The following is a 16237-nucleotide window of genomic DNA, read 5'->3' as shown; positions in this document are numbered from 1 at the left end:
TTAATAGTCAATTATAAGTTAATTTAAAGTTAAATGTTTGACTAAAAAAATAATTTATGATTATATTGTGGTTAATTTATCGTTATTACAACTCAATCCTTTAATTTGCTAAAGCCATTTTCAGCACAGAAGATATAGCTATCAATCCTGGGCTAACACGTTTTTTGCAATTCTACGTTTTCGTCGATTCAACGTTTTAAACCACCTCCAAATCCCCGGATGCAACATCGGTCTCCATGGAAACACACAACGCCACTCGTCCTCCAAACTCAGAGCGCAGTACGACCCAACTTAAGCGCGCCACAGGGCGATGGAGACGGAACCGGGCGCCAGGGTCCTCGAACTGAGAGCAACCGAGTTCGTAAACGCTGTGCTGGACAGCGCCCACAGCGCACTGAGCTGCCCCCAGAGCTCCGGGGAGAGGGAACAGCCCGGCTACGAGATAAGAAACATCGACTGGGTCTCCTGCAGAGACTTCACCGCGGAGCGGGGCAGAGCCCAGATCGAAGAGTACATGAGGACGTGGGAGATGCACCACAGCTGGAAATCCAGCGTCTGCTTCCTCCAAGAAAGAGAGCTGGAGTTTCAAACGCAGTTCCACTACAGAGCCCTGTGGAGCCTCCCTACCAGCCGCACTCCCATTCCCAGAAGCACCGCGGCTGTTCACTTCATCGTCGGGAGCTCCAAGACCAAACCCCGCACCCTGCCCGTGGAGGTCCACTTCCTAGTGGAGTCAAACAAGACGGTACACAGGCCGGGGAGCACGAGGTTCCGAGAAAAGTGGCTGGAAGATGTGATCGAGAGCAAAGCTTTGCTGCTGGACTCGGTGGACTTTTAAATACGGCCGGTCACTCACAAGTTGAGGGAGGTCAAGTAAACACTTCAGCTGAGGGACACTTTCTGCAGAGCACTAATTCATGTCTACTCAGCAATAATATCGTAAATAAACGAAAAGTAAACAAACCGCCTGATTTTAATTAAATGTATATATTTTTCCAATCCAGAAAAATAGCTTGTCTGACACGTTTGGAGAGTTTTTGCTCCTATGGCTCGACTGTCGGTTTTGTGCGTTAGCTCAATAGCTGTGCTAAGCTAACGTTAGCTGCCAGCTTAAGATAGCGTTACCTGCAAATAGCTATAGCTATCTAGCTGGCTAGATGCTTCTCAGCTACGACATGTATCTAGTTAGCTGCTAACTGCAGTGTTTAGGAGCCTGTTGTGACAGAACTGTGCTTGTCAGTGTCCAAACACCACCCCTCAAACCGATGTGTTCAGGCTAGCTAGCTAGCTAACCAAGTGCTAGCAGGGCGTTACGAATGGATAGCATGAGCTTACGACGTTGTCAGCATCGCTGACGAGGAACGTACCCGTGTCTGCCCCTCTATCTCGCCTTTGTCCAGAATTCGGTCAGCTCGAACTGAACAGGTCCTAATGAAGCCGGAGAGCGTTGTGAAGAAAACAGGCTGCTTAGCTTTGCTTGCTGGCAGCGATGGGAGGTTTCTTTTTCTGCTTCTGTTCAGTTTGATAAGGAACGGGTATACCACCACCTACTGGCACAAGCCGAGGTCTCCATCTTTGGCATTACCTCTAGCCTTAGGCACATGCAGGCACATCTGAGCCCTACATCCTATGCACAATCAGTCCAAACGGTAGATATTCCATAATGCATTTTTTTATACAAGTAAAATGTCCAATGCTTAAGATGTCTCTAATTATAATTCCTTTGACTGTCATCGGCACGGATCAGGTTCTCCTGTTGTGAAACAGCAGAACCGGACACCAAAGATGACCAAAAAGCCTATGAATCTAGCTGTGATTAGCTATTTAACACATTAAGTGCTGAAAAATGTCCATAATTTTTACATAATCAAAACTACAATGTATAGCATTACAATGTATAGCATCATTAGGACCTGTTCAGTGGCAGTGGTGGCTCAGTGGTTAGAGCTCCGGGCTGTCAATAACAGGGTTGTGGGTTCGATTCCCGGGCTCGGCAAGCTGCCACTTGAGCAAGGCCCTTTACCCTCTCTGCTCCCCGGGCGCTGGAGTTGGCTGCCCACTGCTCTGGGTGTGTGTGTGTACTCACTGCCCCTAACGTGTGTGTGTGTGTGAGTGTGTGTTCACTACCAGATGGGTTAAATGCGGAGGACACATTTCGCTGTACACTGTACAGTGACAAATACGTGCACCTTTACCTCTGAAAATTGTGCGAGTAGATTTTTTGTGGATCACGAAAAATATTAATCAAGCATTTGTCCCAGACATTTTAGTAAGCACTGTACATATCATTTAGTATGATGGTGTGGGCTCAGGCACTGCCCTAGTCATACACTAGTCACTAGTAATTTATTTTTTTGTGGTAGTTTATTAATGTTTACCATGAAATTTACCATTTAAAATGTATATATTTTAACAGTTATCAGTCATTTGAAGAGGAGGTAGTCTAGCACACAGGCTAGCCCGCCCTCCCACCAGCTTCTTCAGCGCCTGAACCCGTCTCTCCTGCTGCAGCCAGTAGAGCATCTCAGTGCGGTCCCAACGCATCTTTTCCCGGTATGGTCGTCCCTGCAACAGTACCGAATTACCTGCATCACCTGCAGTCTGGATACTAAGAAGTTCAGGCTTATATACAATAACTGTTATGTGTGGCTGGATTGAGAATACGCTATAACAGCCCAATAGAAACTGGTTGTGCAGAAGCAAAGATGTTACTCACCTTATAAGTTACAGTGTCGTTGTAGGTCACTGATATGTGATGGATAGTCTTGGACAGCACCTTATCTACAGCTGCTATCTGACACTCCAGTTTCTCCCTGTGCGTTGCCTCTGTCATTCTGGCAGCAGAGCTGCCCCGGTGACCTTGACACAAAAAAGACAGGGTGTATAATACACCTTGTAACTTGCCAGTTAATTGCCTATCTTTTACCTACACACATTGTAGACTGGACTTTGTGGACTTTGTAGATTTACAGTGGTTGTAGCTCATCTGTTGCTGCAAAAGCTACTTACCCCCTATTTACCCCATCAAATGACTAGGCTTTTTTTTGTTGTTGGTGTTGCTTAGAAATTCTACAAGTTTTGCTTGTAGAAGAGTATTTCGTAAGAGAGCGGCAGGGCAGGCCCTGAAAAAGTGCTTTGTTTGGTTAAGCCATACCCGTCTATATAGCATATAATTATGGAAATATAAAAATGAATACATAAACTACTAATTTATGAAATCCTGATCGCAGGATACATCTCAGACACTACTAAAATGTACCATGCTGGAAGAACCTGCTGGGGTCTGATGCCACCATCTCAAACTTTTCCAGCTGCGACAACAAACATTCCCTCTGCTGGATCAGCTGAGCAGCCTGCTCCCATGCTGCTGTTACCTAACAGCACATACATACACACACATCACACATTTATTAGGAAAAATAATTTAGCATAATATATTGCCATTTACGCACAGTTTTCAGTATTACTGCATTATTGTTAAAGTGTACTGAACATGTTTAAAAAGTAGTCATACATGTTAAAGCCACATAACCCTCTGCTGTACTGACAGATCTGTCATTTAGATCGATCGTAATTTTTAAATAAATATTAATTGTTGTTGGAATTAACATATCAAAGCGTATAGTTTCAGTCCCAGCTGTGTTAGTGATAAAACAAAAGATGAGATTCCACCATGATCTACCTCTCCCAGCTCATCCCTGTGAGCACGAGTGCTGTATTTGATGGCCATGTCCAGCCTCTGCGTCTCAGGCAGACAAAGAATTGTCCAGATCCTCTCCAGCTTGGCCTGAATCTGCTTTCCTTCCTCAGGCCCGGCTACAGGGACAACATAGTCTTCTGGCCCCTGCACAAACACAGCAAACAATACACACGCACACACAAAATCCTTATTGAATCTACCCATGAAATGTCAGTATATGTAATTCCAGCAATTCTTGTGTATCTGTGTGATTTTACTTGTTACATAGTGATATAGGAACATAGGAGTTTCCCTGGACACTGGCGCTTTGTCCAGTGTGTATAGTTTGTCAGCAGTGGATTGTCACCTGATTGTTCTAACCTCTATCTGTGCTTGGGGAACTGTTTGACAGTAATTTAATTGCGAAGTCAAATTAAAAAACGGCTAAGCAGGGTTTGCGAGAGTTTAGCAACACAAAGGTTGCCAGGGTTGCCCCAAAAGCCCAATTTCATGAGCACTTTCATTTAGGCTGTCACTTATGGGTGCTTCAGTACAGTAGGTGGTGCTATGACATTCTACAGTCATTTTCATGACTACTGGAAGACCAAGCACCAAACAGTGTCATGCTTGGTTAATACCTAAACAGAAAAAGTATACAGAGGCCTTTAGCCCCCTAACCGGGAGATCACACCTTCAAACCCTGGTGATGCCACAGCCACTCAGTCTGTTAGCTGATGTAACGGAATTTGCAATTAGTACTCACTTGAACATTTTTAGCAATCTAATGACAATGAGTAGGCAGAAGTGGTTCATATGACTGAAAGCAAGAACATGCTAGCCTTCTCCATCCTAACACTGGTAGCATCTTGTGATGGGGCAGTTCTAGCTAGTGAATGGGAACTGAAAATAACTCAAATTGTGGAGAAAGAGGTGAGCTCCATCGGATTTTGACTGCAAAAGAACAAACAAATAGCTTACCACATGCTGAACTTCCTTATCAGTTTCCTCCACCTCTGAAAAACACAGTTGAAAGGATCAGCAAAATCTCAATTCATTTTTACTTATATGTTGGAAGTCATTAATTGCAGTTTTTCTTTCATCTCAAGAAACAAAAAACACATTAAATATCTACTATGAAGTTATGGATGCATTTCTTTCATTGTTGGAATGTCTGAATTGTCGCTGCTGAAATAAACCTAGTATCTCCCTTTTTGTTGTTGGGTTTTTTATATATTTTTGCCATTCAAATTACCAGCTGCCCTTTACAGCCTGTCAAAATTTTAGCGTGAATGGATGAGCAAAGACGGCACACATTTAAGTCTGGTTACATTAACTACTACTGAAAAGGTTCCTTTCCTGTAATGTTGCTTTTTCGTATGAGGTTTGGTTAAAACAGCAGCAATATGTTAATATTATTTGTGTTTAGGTATAAATGCACTTTATACTGAGCATTTCGAGTGCTATTACTAGGAGAAATTTGCAGAAATAGTGTAAGATTTATGTCATTGTTGTGTTCAAATTGAAGGCTACGAATAGTACGTTGTGGAAAAAAATGAAAGACACCCACTCCAGCATCCCTCTACTAAATGACCCACCTGGAGTTTGACCCATTAAACCTCAGTGTGAAGTACCTAAGCCACATGCCAATGTTTTCCTGAGCCCATTTCCTCCAGTATAAAATGACACCAAACTAATGATGTGGCTTAAAATAGATTATTGTGGAAGCTGCAGCAGCAGAGGGAGGGAAGAACTTGCCATCTGGCACAGGCCTTTTCCACAGACCCCCCATCAGCACCGTGTTGACATTCCAAAATCCAGGCTGATAGGCCTCCTTCTGCCTCTTTAGCGCATCAATCCTCTCTTGCTGCCTCCTGGAACAAAACCATAGCCATGCAAATCAACGTAATGTATTACAGACTACATGTATTGTTGAAACTGCTGTAAAAAAAGATGTGTTTGAAAATGTGTGTGAAAATATGTTTACCTGTCATAGGTTATGAAAATAAAGGAAAATACTACCAATATTTCAAAATTCAATCAGCTGAAATATAAACAAAGTCAATCAGACTGATTTGATTCTTCAGAAATTGAGGGTGACTCACTGAGGGTGACAGGTACCGGAAATGTTAAATGCCTCTAAAAGCAAACTCATAGTAAGTCATTACACGAATGATTGCAAGTATGTCCAGTGGATTGTTTGGTAACATTTGTGGGTGGTACATGTTAGATGATTTGTTGATATTTAAACATTTTCTTTAACTTACATTCAACAAAATCACATTTGTCTTAATTTTCCCAAAGCCTTACCCAAAGCCTAAACCTAACTCGCACCTTGGTTCTATACCCTAATCCCAACACTAACTACTAATATTAAGTATCATTAGAAATTCTGCATACAGGAGTCAGGAGACATATTATTTACACATAAAGAGAGTATGGGTACAGCTGCGTTAACCAACAACAGGGTTGAATGCAGAGGGAGGGGGAAAGGGGGATAAAGCAGAGAATACAAAAGGTAGAGGGGCATTTCAATACCCTAAGCAGGTAGGGTGGTGGGACAACTGAGGAGACAGGTTGAGGGGGCAATGGGAGAGATCCCATCAATACCCAAAAAAGATGTAAGGAGACAGGGTAAGGGTTTAGTTTCAATACCTAAAAAAGGTATGAGGAGAATGGTTGAGGGGGCAATTATTACCAAGACACAGACAAAAGGGAGAGAGAGAGAGTAATTAAATGAACACTGCTAATGACTAAACTGACTCTCCACATAGTGGATTTTGAGCAAATTCCATATGTTGTAGATATTTCTCTCAGTATGAACTGTTTTTGTTAGCAACATGGAAAAGCTGTAAATAATCCATAACGGGTAGCAGTGTAGGATGTATACACTCTAAATGACTGCCTCAATAATTAAACATGGGTGACTTTTCAGAATATGTATAAAAAATCTTCGGATTACCTTATTTTTTCTCTTTCAATCATTTTCTTTTCATCTTCCTCCTCCTCCTCCTCGTCACTGCTGTCATACAGGTGAAACAGCACAGACAGGTAATCGGTCTCCTCCATGTATGAAGAAATAAAAACCAGTGAGTTGGGCACAATAATCTTTTAAACACTAATCAAGGTTCTCACACACACAGATGAAAGAATAACCTGGTTGGAAATGTAGGTGAGGTAATCGTCCACTGATACGTTAGACTTCCACCACTGGTGCCATACTGCATATGCACGGGACGTCACATCAGCTGGTCTTTTTCTATTGGCAGCAAGCTCCATCCTCTTCCTGCTTCCAGTCAAAAACACAAAACAGAAAACTGGCCATTGTATAATATTTAGCAGTGAAATGTATCCAACAAAATGAGAGAGAGAGAGAGAGAGAGACCTGTGAGATATTCCGTAAAGACTTGGCTTCTGCAGTGAAGGGTTTATCAGCTTCTTTACATGCTTGTGTTTCAGTCCATCCTGTTCTGCAGCACTGTTCAAAGCTGGCTCCATCATAGGGTCCTCACAAGAAAAAGAAAACAAGAAAACATGTATTATATAAATGTGTTTTTTTGTTGTTGTTTTTTTTACAGTAAACCGTCTCTAGTTCTTGAAGACAACACACAAGTGTTGGTACCAATTACTACAGAAAAACATGGACAATATGGTTCTATTCAGATCAAACCAAAATTGCCTGCCATCTTGTAAAATTTGCAGCCAGAGTCTTTACAGTGAAGACCAGAGGCAGAGCCGGGCACGTCTACTCATTTGGTTAGACACACCTCCTAATTGCAGACCAAGCCTCTGAGACTACCACTGAGCTTACAGCACAACCTAATGGCTTCTGTACGTGACACTTCTCTGTGACCCCAGATCACAATTCAACTATAAGATGAATTACTCAGTAATGCAGTATGAATCAGAATGATTTCTTACATGTGCTAGATCTTTTTAAAGACAAATATGGAAATATATTGTCTGTATCAATAAATGATGTAAAATTTAGAAATCTAATGTTTTAAATTACTTCAGATTTAACCAAATGAATATCAGCTTACTATCCAGACTGCCTGTTGAGAAATAACAAAAACAGAACACAAAATCTTAAAATCATGAAATGGCATGAAACGCCAGAATTAGAAGGTTGTACAGCCAAAAAAAGCACAAATAACCTTATCCATTATTTCTCATCATGGATTACCAAACCAGTTTAGACTCTATTAAATTACAGCTCAGGAGCTCAGCTCTGTTCACCGGTCCAGTTTAGCCACCAAGTTGCTGGTATCAGCATGCACCGGTGATTATTAATAGAGGAAAACTATGGTATTAGAGGAAAACTTAAATGGTATTTGGTCCAGCCTAGAAAATAAATTTATCAAGAGCGCTGGCCCAGACAGATTACAAATACTACCGAGTCCAGCAAGTCTGACTAGGCTAACATTAGCTGTCTGGATAACAACTAATTAGATGACACTGGCCATTTTACACTTTCATCAGACATGCCAAAAAACTGCAAAGAACTTCGTAGAGTGCCTGTTAAAACCACCAACAGTATGATTTACTAAGCTGCAGGCTGACTCTTCCAGCCAAGGCTGTGAAACACTTCATTGCTATGTGTAACCTCAAAATAAACATGTGCCAATATTTGCACTGAGAAAACGTAGAATTAAGACACTGGAGATGGAAAGACAGTTTAGAAGAGAAAAATAAAATGGAACACTGGCAGCCAGCCAGCAGAGGCGCTAGAGATAGGATGTGCTTGTCTATATTTTTCAAGTAATTTGTTGGAACATCAAGCTTCCTCTCATCATATAAACTACACTATATATCAGTTCAGACAGCCCTTTTAATGAGTACGTTTAGCACTCGTTGCTTAACTGCACACAGGTTGTATAATGTCCAAAACTAAGCACTGCCAGTAGAACGTACAAACACACCAGCCTAGCCAAGGTCACTATGCACAATCACAATCGTCTGCTAAAGGGGCATGAGGCTACCCAGCCTTGGTCTGTGGAACAGTAAAGTAATGGAGCTAAAACCAATACCTTTAGATGAGCTGGAGTGACGTTTGTGATTTTCCAGAACTGATCACCCAACTTTAGTGCCTGACTTCACTAATGTACCTACATCTAGTGCAAACCCTCCTTAGAAATCTAAATACTGTTACTGGAGCAAAGTTAATATCTTTAATTTTAGAATTTTAGAAACACTGGCTAAGCGATGTCTGCAAACATATGGGCATAGAGTGCACATGCTCATATAACAATCAACACAACTGAAAGAAAAGCTCAACCTTGAGTTATTACACACATAGGCATGTAACTGACCTCATCAAAGTTTAAGTACTCAGCTGAAAGACTCTCCGATAAAACTTTGTAGACTTCTTTTATTTCAGTTGTGCTAAACAGGTTCTGATCCAGCAGTGCGACAGATGAAGGCTCAATCTGAAACAAATGTACACATTCATTGAGGAGTTAGATTTTATGAGGAATTAGGTTTGGTGCAGAATCATAACTTATTGAACGGTCTTCTACTGTTTTAGCTTGTCATTGTGTTTAACTTCCTAAAACTCTATCTAAGCAAATGTACAGTCATGAAAAAAATAGGACACCCAATGAAAACCCTGGTATTTTTTCCTGCTTGTTCACCTCAAATGGAAATCCAACCTGTGGGCTCTCTTTCTGATGGTAGATGCTGTACTTCGACATAAATTGTGCTACCTGTAGATCCTGCAAATGCATTTTAGGATTGTTGAACACAATTTGTGGTCTGCTGTTGGGCTCAACTTGCTAAGATGGCCTGACCCATCCATGTTGGCAGTTGTTTCGTTTGTAAATTATTTAGCGGACAGTGGAACAGCTGATTTCTAAGTGTTCTGATACTCTGTGTGTGTGTGTGTGCAGGTTTGAGGTATACTGGAAGAGTTACTGTACCTCTCCAGTGAGGTCGTTAAAGATGGGTGGGTACATGCTGATATTGACTGTCTCAGACAAAACCCTGTCAGTCACTCGGGCCGCTGCTATACGTGTAATGCCCAGAGTGGACACATTTACACTTTCTACTGCTGCCTGCGGATGCTGCGGCCTCGCCGCCTTAAGCTGAGTCTTCATCATTCGCTGCTGTTCTTCTTCCTCCAGTCTCTGTGCAGACGAGAATTATCCACAATTCCATTTACCTTACAGACCATATTACTGTGTATTACATTGTACACCAAACTATCAGGTCTATGGTCTCAATCAAAGAGCAAGGCCAGTAATGCTCTCTTGATCTCTCGGGCACAGATCAGCACTAAGGAGGCCAGTAGTAGCAAAAGTTTAAAAATAACTCTATAGAAATCATCGCAACAGCACTTTCCTCATGTCAAACATTTTACCTTTTCTTTCAGCCTTTAAAAAAAGGTCTGGTAACAGACTATAAGGCAGAGAGAGAGAGAGAGATAGAGAGAGAAAGAGAGAGAGAGAGAGAGAGAGAGAGATAAAAAGAGAGAGACCTGCAGCACATGTTTCAGCTCTTTCAGTCTGCTGGAGCCACGGCTCGCCAAAGCTCGAATTAGAGAAGGAACATCTGTCTCAGAATCAGTTGGTGTGGACTCATCCATGGAATCTGTGTCCTGTAACAATCTGCATAAAACCGCTGATACATTTTAGAGATGTGCTGGTGATGTGATATTACAACAGACATAAGATTAAATTACAATTACAACAAGACAAATATTATACGATCCTATTCATTTATTCTACATCCATGCACTGAATCATTGGTGTAAATCTCAGAGAAGAATGATTTAATTTGTTTAGGTTTCTTTTAAAAACTATTCAAAGCATTGTGAATCCTCAAATCGTACCAAAGCATTTGACCAAAGTTCTATCAAATCTGAATTGTACCAAAGAAATATATGATCTGATTGTTTTGGTATGGATTGAGAATCATCTGTATAAACACACTGAATACACAATTCTGAATACACAAGTCTGAAAACACAAAAAAGTAACGTAATTACTATTACTGATCAATTATAAGATTCCAAAATCAATGTAGTTAAATTGTCAGCTTCAAATAATTGCATCACTATACATCAAGGCTCTTAATTTCACATGTGTGTGTGCATATCTGACCTCTTCAGGTCCTCAGAAGGGTTTCTATCTTTCTCCAGGCTGTGGCAGGGGTCTGCAGACAGAAGAACTGAAGGTGACAGAGGCCTTGCTGGCAGTGATGCCATCTCTAGCTCTTCTAGCAGTGTTTCCCTCTGCAGGTCTGGCATGGAATTGCATCCCTGAGAGATTTACCAGAAAAGCACAAACATTTACTGTTCCTCTGAGGACCAGTGTATTCAGCATGGGTGCTAAAGGGCCAGTCTCCAGCCAAGTTGGAAAGCTGGTGGTTTCCCTACTCAGACACACCTGATTGCACTCATGAGGTAATTACCAGCCAAAGTGGGTGTGTTGAAGCCCTTCAGGACTGAAACTAAGACAACAGCTAGAAGCTTAGGTTAGTCAAGGTTAATGGTAAATTTGGTTACCTTCAGCCTGGTAACAGGGCAATGTTCTTCTTCTAGCTTTGTAGGTACAATGGCAGTGCTGCCTAAAACACACATCATACACAGTGTGAAAAACCGAAAGAGAGAAACATAGAGATGTACAGGGGCACAAAGAATGACAGTGAGGTTTTTTTTTCAAAAGCTTGGAATTTGTATTTTTAGCAAAACCAATTTGTGGTGGGTTTGGGGTATGTTCAAAATGCAGCTTATTGGCTAGACCTGGGCTGCTTTCAGTTGTTCAAATCATTAGCAGGAAGACCGTACATGTTATTATAATGATTAAGAAAGCTACACAGCATAAAGACTGAAGCTATAATAAATTTGTCAAAAATGGTGGTCAAATCTTGCAGCAGATTATTTGACAAAATGACTGCAAACATATATATCACCATTTATACAAGATTTAGACAATGCATCATGCCTAATTTAGCTTAATCCATACTGTCACTCTAAGCAAAAAGTTATTTGAATATATGAATCTCTAAAATAAAACTGCTTTTTTTTACTTTTTTACTTTAATAATGATATTAATAATATAATAATACTATCATAATTGTCATGAAAAATAACAAAAACATTTAACAAGACAAATGATTTTGGAGACCCCTGAAGATCAGACTTTGGAGTGGTAGTGTACTGTATGTGTATGCTAACACAGGCTCATCATACTGCGCGTCTCCATACTGCTGGCTGTCAGCTCTGGATGTGATGGCATGAGGTCATACACCTGCGCCAGATCCAGTGGTTTAATTTTTTCTTGGATCTGAAGGGAGAAAATAATAAGAGTAATATTTCACCGATCTATGCCGATCTTTAAAACATATTTCTCTCGTTCACACACACACACACACCCAATATCCACTAGCTTACAGGAACGCACAACAACCTCTGTTAGGTCTGTATCTACCGTCCTCTTCTGTTGCCTGCTTGCCATGTGTTTCTTAGGTTTACTGTGTGGGCGGCTGTCTAATCTGTGAGGAACAACTTTGGTGTGCATCTGTGGAGAACCCAGTCTCTCTCCGTGTTCTCCGTCTCTTGACTTCACAGCACCTCGCGTAGCCTTGATCCCCATGGCAACATTGCGCTGGATTGAGTGAGCATTCAAACTGCAAACAGATACAGAGAGAGATTATTTACCTTAACATTTTTGCCATATATCCCACCTCCAGCCATTAACAGGTACAGAGAAAATGCATTAATTGTAATTAAGGAACAGCACAAGCCCCTCAAACATTTATTAAACACCCCCTGTCTTCGCCACCTATCAGACAGCCTCACAGTTCACTATAAGCCTTGGGGCTCCAATCTTATTTGAAAAGGTGGGTGTGCAGCTACAGACAACCATTGGTTCAGGCTTATTTTTTTTATACTAGAAGAACCGCTTCTAGTACCGCAATTCTATGTGTAGCCCATGTCACAGCCTGGCTGAGAAGTAGCGTTCTGCTATAATTAATACAGAATAACGCTCTGCGTTCACTGCCTTTATTCCTGCTTCCCTGTCTCCTTACTCAACACCCATATTCCAGGATCTACCAAAACCCCCTGCACTGCCTTCCAGCAGATGTTCTCACCAGACCCTCTTCAACCTGCACCAGGAACAACAAGCCATGGGCAGGAAAAGGATTGGCGGATGGTCTGGAACTTGACTACTGCACCTGGAGTAGTGGTAGACTCAAGGATGACTCTACAAGATGCTACAGAAGCACTCAAGAAGCTCTTCAATTTTGTGTACAAATTTTGTTGGAGTTAAAAAGGTGTCCTGCACTGCAAGATGATGAGTGAACGTGCGACTGTCAAGCGACAAGCTGTGTTGGGTACTGTGTCAGATCGAGAGCCACACCCCAGGAGCTCGACCCCCAACCCACCTTGGGTTTCCCCTTTGGGTTATTCCCCAAGGAACAGTCTCAGGATGGCAGTCAAAAGCATGCATTTGACAAAGTGAGAGCACTTAATGATTAAATACTCCAGCCAGGAGTCGCCCTGTCATGGGATCCCGAACTGATCAGGGCACGACCTTGTTTTCCCTATTCTAATTACTACATTGTTTTGTTGTTACATGAAAGCCCTGAGGTGTCCATAAAGTCAACACAAGCATTGCTAGATGCAGGAGAATTTGCTCTTGGCTAAGGAACGGCAATACTGCACCAACAACAGGAGTACAGTCAGTTATGTGGCCAGTTCTGTTGGCGTATAGGTGCAGAGTGAGGACACGGGAGCAGGTGCATTTGTACTACTAGCACTCCATCAGATTAACATAAATAGCTTTTTAGCTCATTTGCTTAATTGCATACTCCAGCTCAGTTGTACACTTTGTACACTTTCTGGAAGTGTATCAACTGTCAAACGTGACAGTTAACACAGAAAAAAATATAATCAAAATATCTAATTATCTAGAGGCTAATGTAGATATAAAAATGCCTCTTACAATCTGCTGAGGTCCATGGCCAAGTGAGAGGCTAGGCGACTGCAGTTGACCTGGTGGCTGAAGACAGCACGCTTCCCCAGCCTCTTTAACATGTGTAGGTAATGCAGGTAGAGCTGCTCACAGATGCACAGGACCTCAGCAAACGTCTGGCTACGCATCTCCTTATTCTCCTCTGAGGTCAGTGTGGGGTCAGCTGGAAGCCCACGCAGGTCCCACCAAATTAGACTCAATTCTGCCATCATTACTTCTTCCTGCGTACAAACAGCAGTACGCACTGAATCTGCTTGAGTCACTGTCACACACATATGAAATACATTGATCAGTCATAACATTACTACCACCTGCCTAATACTGAGTTGCCCCCCCTTGTGCCACCACAACAGATTGAACTATGTCTCCACAATACCACTGAAGGCATCCTGTGGTATCTGGCAGCAAGATGTTAGCAGTAGATCCTTTAAGTCCTTTGGAGCACTTTTGGTAGGTACTGACCACTGCATACCAGAAAAACCCTACAAGACCTACCTGATGTTTTGGAGATGTTCTGACCCATCTAGCCATTGCAATTTTGTGAATTTTTTGGTCCTTGTGAAAGTGTCCATTTTTCCTGCTTTTAACACATCAACTTCAAGAACTGACTGTTCACTTTCTGCCTAATACTTCCCATCCTTTAACAGATACCATTGTAGATGAAGAGAATCAATGTTTTTCACTTCACCCATTAGTGGTACTAACACCCACAAGGGCAAACTTACTTCCAGCGTAGTCATCATTCATTCAGAATAATGAAAGACTGACCAGTGTTTCCCGGTCTTCAGAGGAGATGGTGTGGACGCTCTGCTGTGTGATCTTGTTCCTCAACTGCTGGCAGAATTCTGACAGAGAGGCTGGAACGTTTGTTAGATCTTTAAAGGTTGAAGACTCTGTTCTCTCCTCCTGGACCCTGCCTAAGAAACATAAGAAATGGACTTATTTGTCATAGGATTACATTATATTTGTATTACACTATACACTTACATTGTAAACCTTTCTATATGATATTATTACATTTATTTTATAAACATTACATATGGACACCCATGCATCACACAACTATGGTTCTATGGACGGTGTGCTTCTTTTTATACTGGTAACAACTTATATTCTTTTATATATTTTGAAACATTGCTTTGGAAAAAAAGCTGAGGTAGGGTTGGGCACTGATGTTGGGAAACATGGTCTCCTTTGCAGTTGGTACTTTGAATTATCTTAAAGCTGTTGGACAGGGCGTCTTGTGTTTCTCCACACCAAACTAAGTAAGTCATTTATTTGGGAGCTCAAAAGTCTGATGACGGTGTGCTTTACATCACTCTACCCAATACTTGGTTTTGGGCATGGTGACCTTAGGCTTGTGTTATGATATATTTATTATATTATATTATATTATTATATGATTGTAAATTTATTCTAGTTATAGTAATTATAGTAACCGTGCAATGTGTTTTAGAAGTGTTTCTACAGTTTTCTGCACCCCAAGCTAAGCATCCTGTATTTTTAATGGCAATGTGAGGCTAAACATCATGCTATGCCCAGCACAGAGAGTAAAAGGAAAGTCCTCTAAAAAAAAAGGAGGGAAAAAACACAAACCTGTCGCCTTCATTTCATTCATGTCTGTGTTACCAAAAAGTGAGAGGGAGCCTAGAGCATCCTGGAAATACTTCTGAGTGTCGCGTGTGTGGGTCAGGATCTGGGTCATGGAGAGTGTCATGCCCTTGTGCTCCGATTTCAGCCGGCAGCTTGTGTCTGTGGCAGCACTGCGTCTATTCATCACTCCTCTGCTCATTCTCACACATGCTGGCAAAACAGACCTGAATGAAAAAAAAATGAACAACATTTTTATATTATAAACAAATAAATAAATATGTATTGTTTATTTTAGAAATGCAGTGTAAATTGCTGAAAGGTCTAGAAGATGCACCAGTGTATAAAGCATAAACAGGTGTCCCAGAGTATACTGCTTTTAAACGTTCGTAATTTTTTTAAAAGATTAAAATATATATAAAAAATAAATACAATTGGTTTAAGTACAGAAAACCTGCATAAAGTATTTAAATGTAGCTACTTTTATTATCCCATGAGCCACTTTTATTCTTCAGACAGGGAGCTATACCAGCAGGACTACATAGCTACCGAAGGTGGCGCCAGTTTTGTACTACACTCCTCTTTATTGGTGCTTAAAACGTCTAAATCAGATCTGTACTTTAGTCTAAATGACATATTCTCGTGTTTATTCCCCCTCGTAATAAGATCCTAAAAATGTTCTGGTCTATAAATAACAACAAATGAACGTTAAAGGTGGTAATATCGTCCACTTCCCGGGGAACTTCTCCCCTGTTGGTCCATCGCCATTACTGTAGCACTGTAATGCGCTTCACTTGACCTCGCAGATCTGTAGCTAGCTACCTCAGAAGCCTTTGCAGGAAAGCTGCTTCTCTCACAGGAAAAATAAAACTCCGAAAAACTCAAATAAAAATAATCCAACTGGCTTTTGTCCGCACAGAGGTTTAGCTGTAAGACGCGGTGGCTAAAACTAAAAGCCTACTCCCGCACTTCCTGCGCTGTCCGAGCAGGTCCC

General features: G+C 41.4%; 3 protein-coding genes across 8 annotated transcripts in view; 1 reads left to right on the top strand and 2 right to left on the bottom strand.

The window, feature by feature from the left end:
- pnpla8 (patatin-like phospholipase domain containing 8) overlaps positions 1 to 1529 on the bottom strand; it is a 20861-nt gene extending 19332 nt beyond the window's left edge. The window contains exon 1 of the mRNA XM_072672600.1: positions 1368 to 1529. The gene's annotated coding sequence lies outside the window, so the exon portion shown is untranslated. The remainder of the gene's footprint in view (positions 1 to 1367) is intronic.
- akap14 (A-kinase anchoring protein 14) lies at positions 97 to 2575 on the top strand. The gene is made up of 2 exons (XM_072672602.1): positions 97 to 954; positions 2417 to 2575. Exon 1 carries the CDS (start codon positions 311 to 313, stop codon positions 836 to 838), a length of 528 nt encoding a protein of 175 aa, XP_072528703.1. The 5' UTR covers positions 97 to 310; the 3' UTR covers positions 839 to 954; positions 2417 to 2575.
- ccdc87 (coiled-coil domain containing 87) lies at positions 2370 to 16237 on the bottom strand. 6 transcript variants are annotated; one of them, XM_072672594.1, is made up of 20 exons: positions 16066 to 16237; positions 15250 to 15470; positions 14422 to 14570; positions 13624 to 13874; positions 12085 to 12304; positions 11853 to 11961; positions 11181 to 11242; positions 10777 to 10934; positions 10152 to 10281; positions 9595 to 9801; positions 8989 to 9105; positions 7062 to 7183; positions 6833 to 6962; positions 6639 to 6739; positions 5435 to 5550; positions 4658 to 4692; positions 3683 to 3844; positions 3260 to 3374; positions 2717 to 2859; positions 2372 to 2565 (listed from the first exon to the last, which is right to left on the bottom strand). In XM_072672594.1, exons 2-20 carry the CDS (start codon positions 15443 to 15445, stop codon positions 2410 to 2412), a joined length of 2679 nt encoding a protein of 892 aa, XP_072528695.1. In that variant the 5' UTR covers positions 15446 to 15470; positions 16066 to 16237; the 3' UTR covers positions 2372 to 2409. The 6 variants fall into 6 exon arrangements, with proteins under 6 accessions (XP_072528700.1, XP_072528695.1, XP_072528696.1 ...); XM_072672595.1 differs by having other exon boundaries at positions 11868 to 11961; XM_072672596.1 differs by having other exon boundaries at positions 12106 to 12304.

Source organism: Salminus brasiliensis, chromosome 2 (genome assembly GCF_030463535.1).
Source record: "Salminus brasiliensis chromosome 2, fSalBra1.hap2, whole genome shotgun sequence".
Taxonomy (NCBI): Eukaryota; Metazoa; Chordata; class Actinopteri; order Characiformes; family Bryconidae; genus Salminus; species Salminus brasiliensis.
This window is presented reverse-complemented; position numbering and strand designations above follow the sequence as displayed.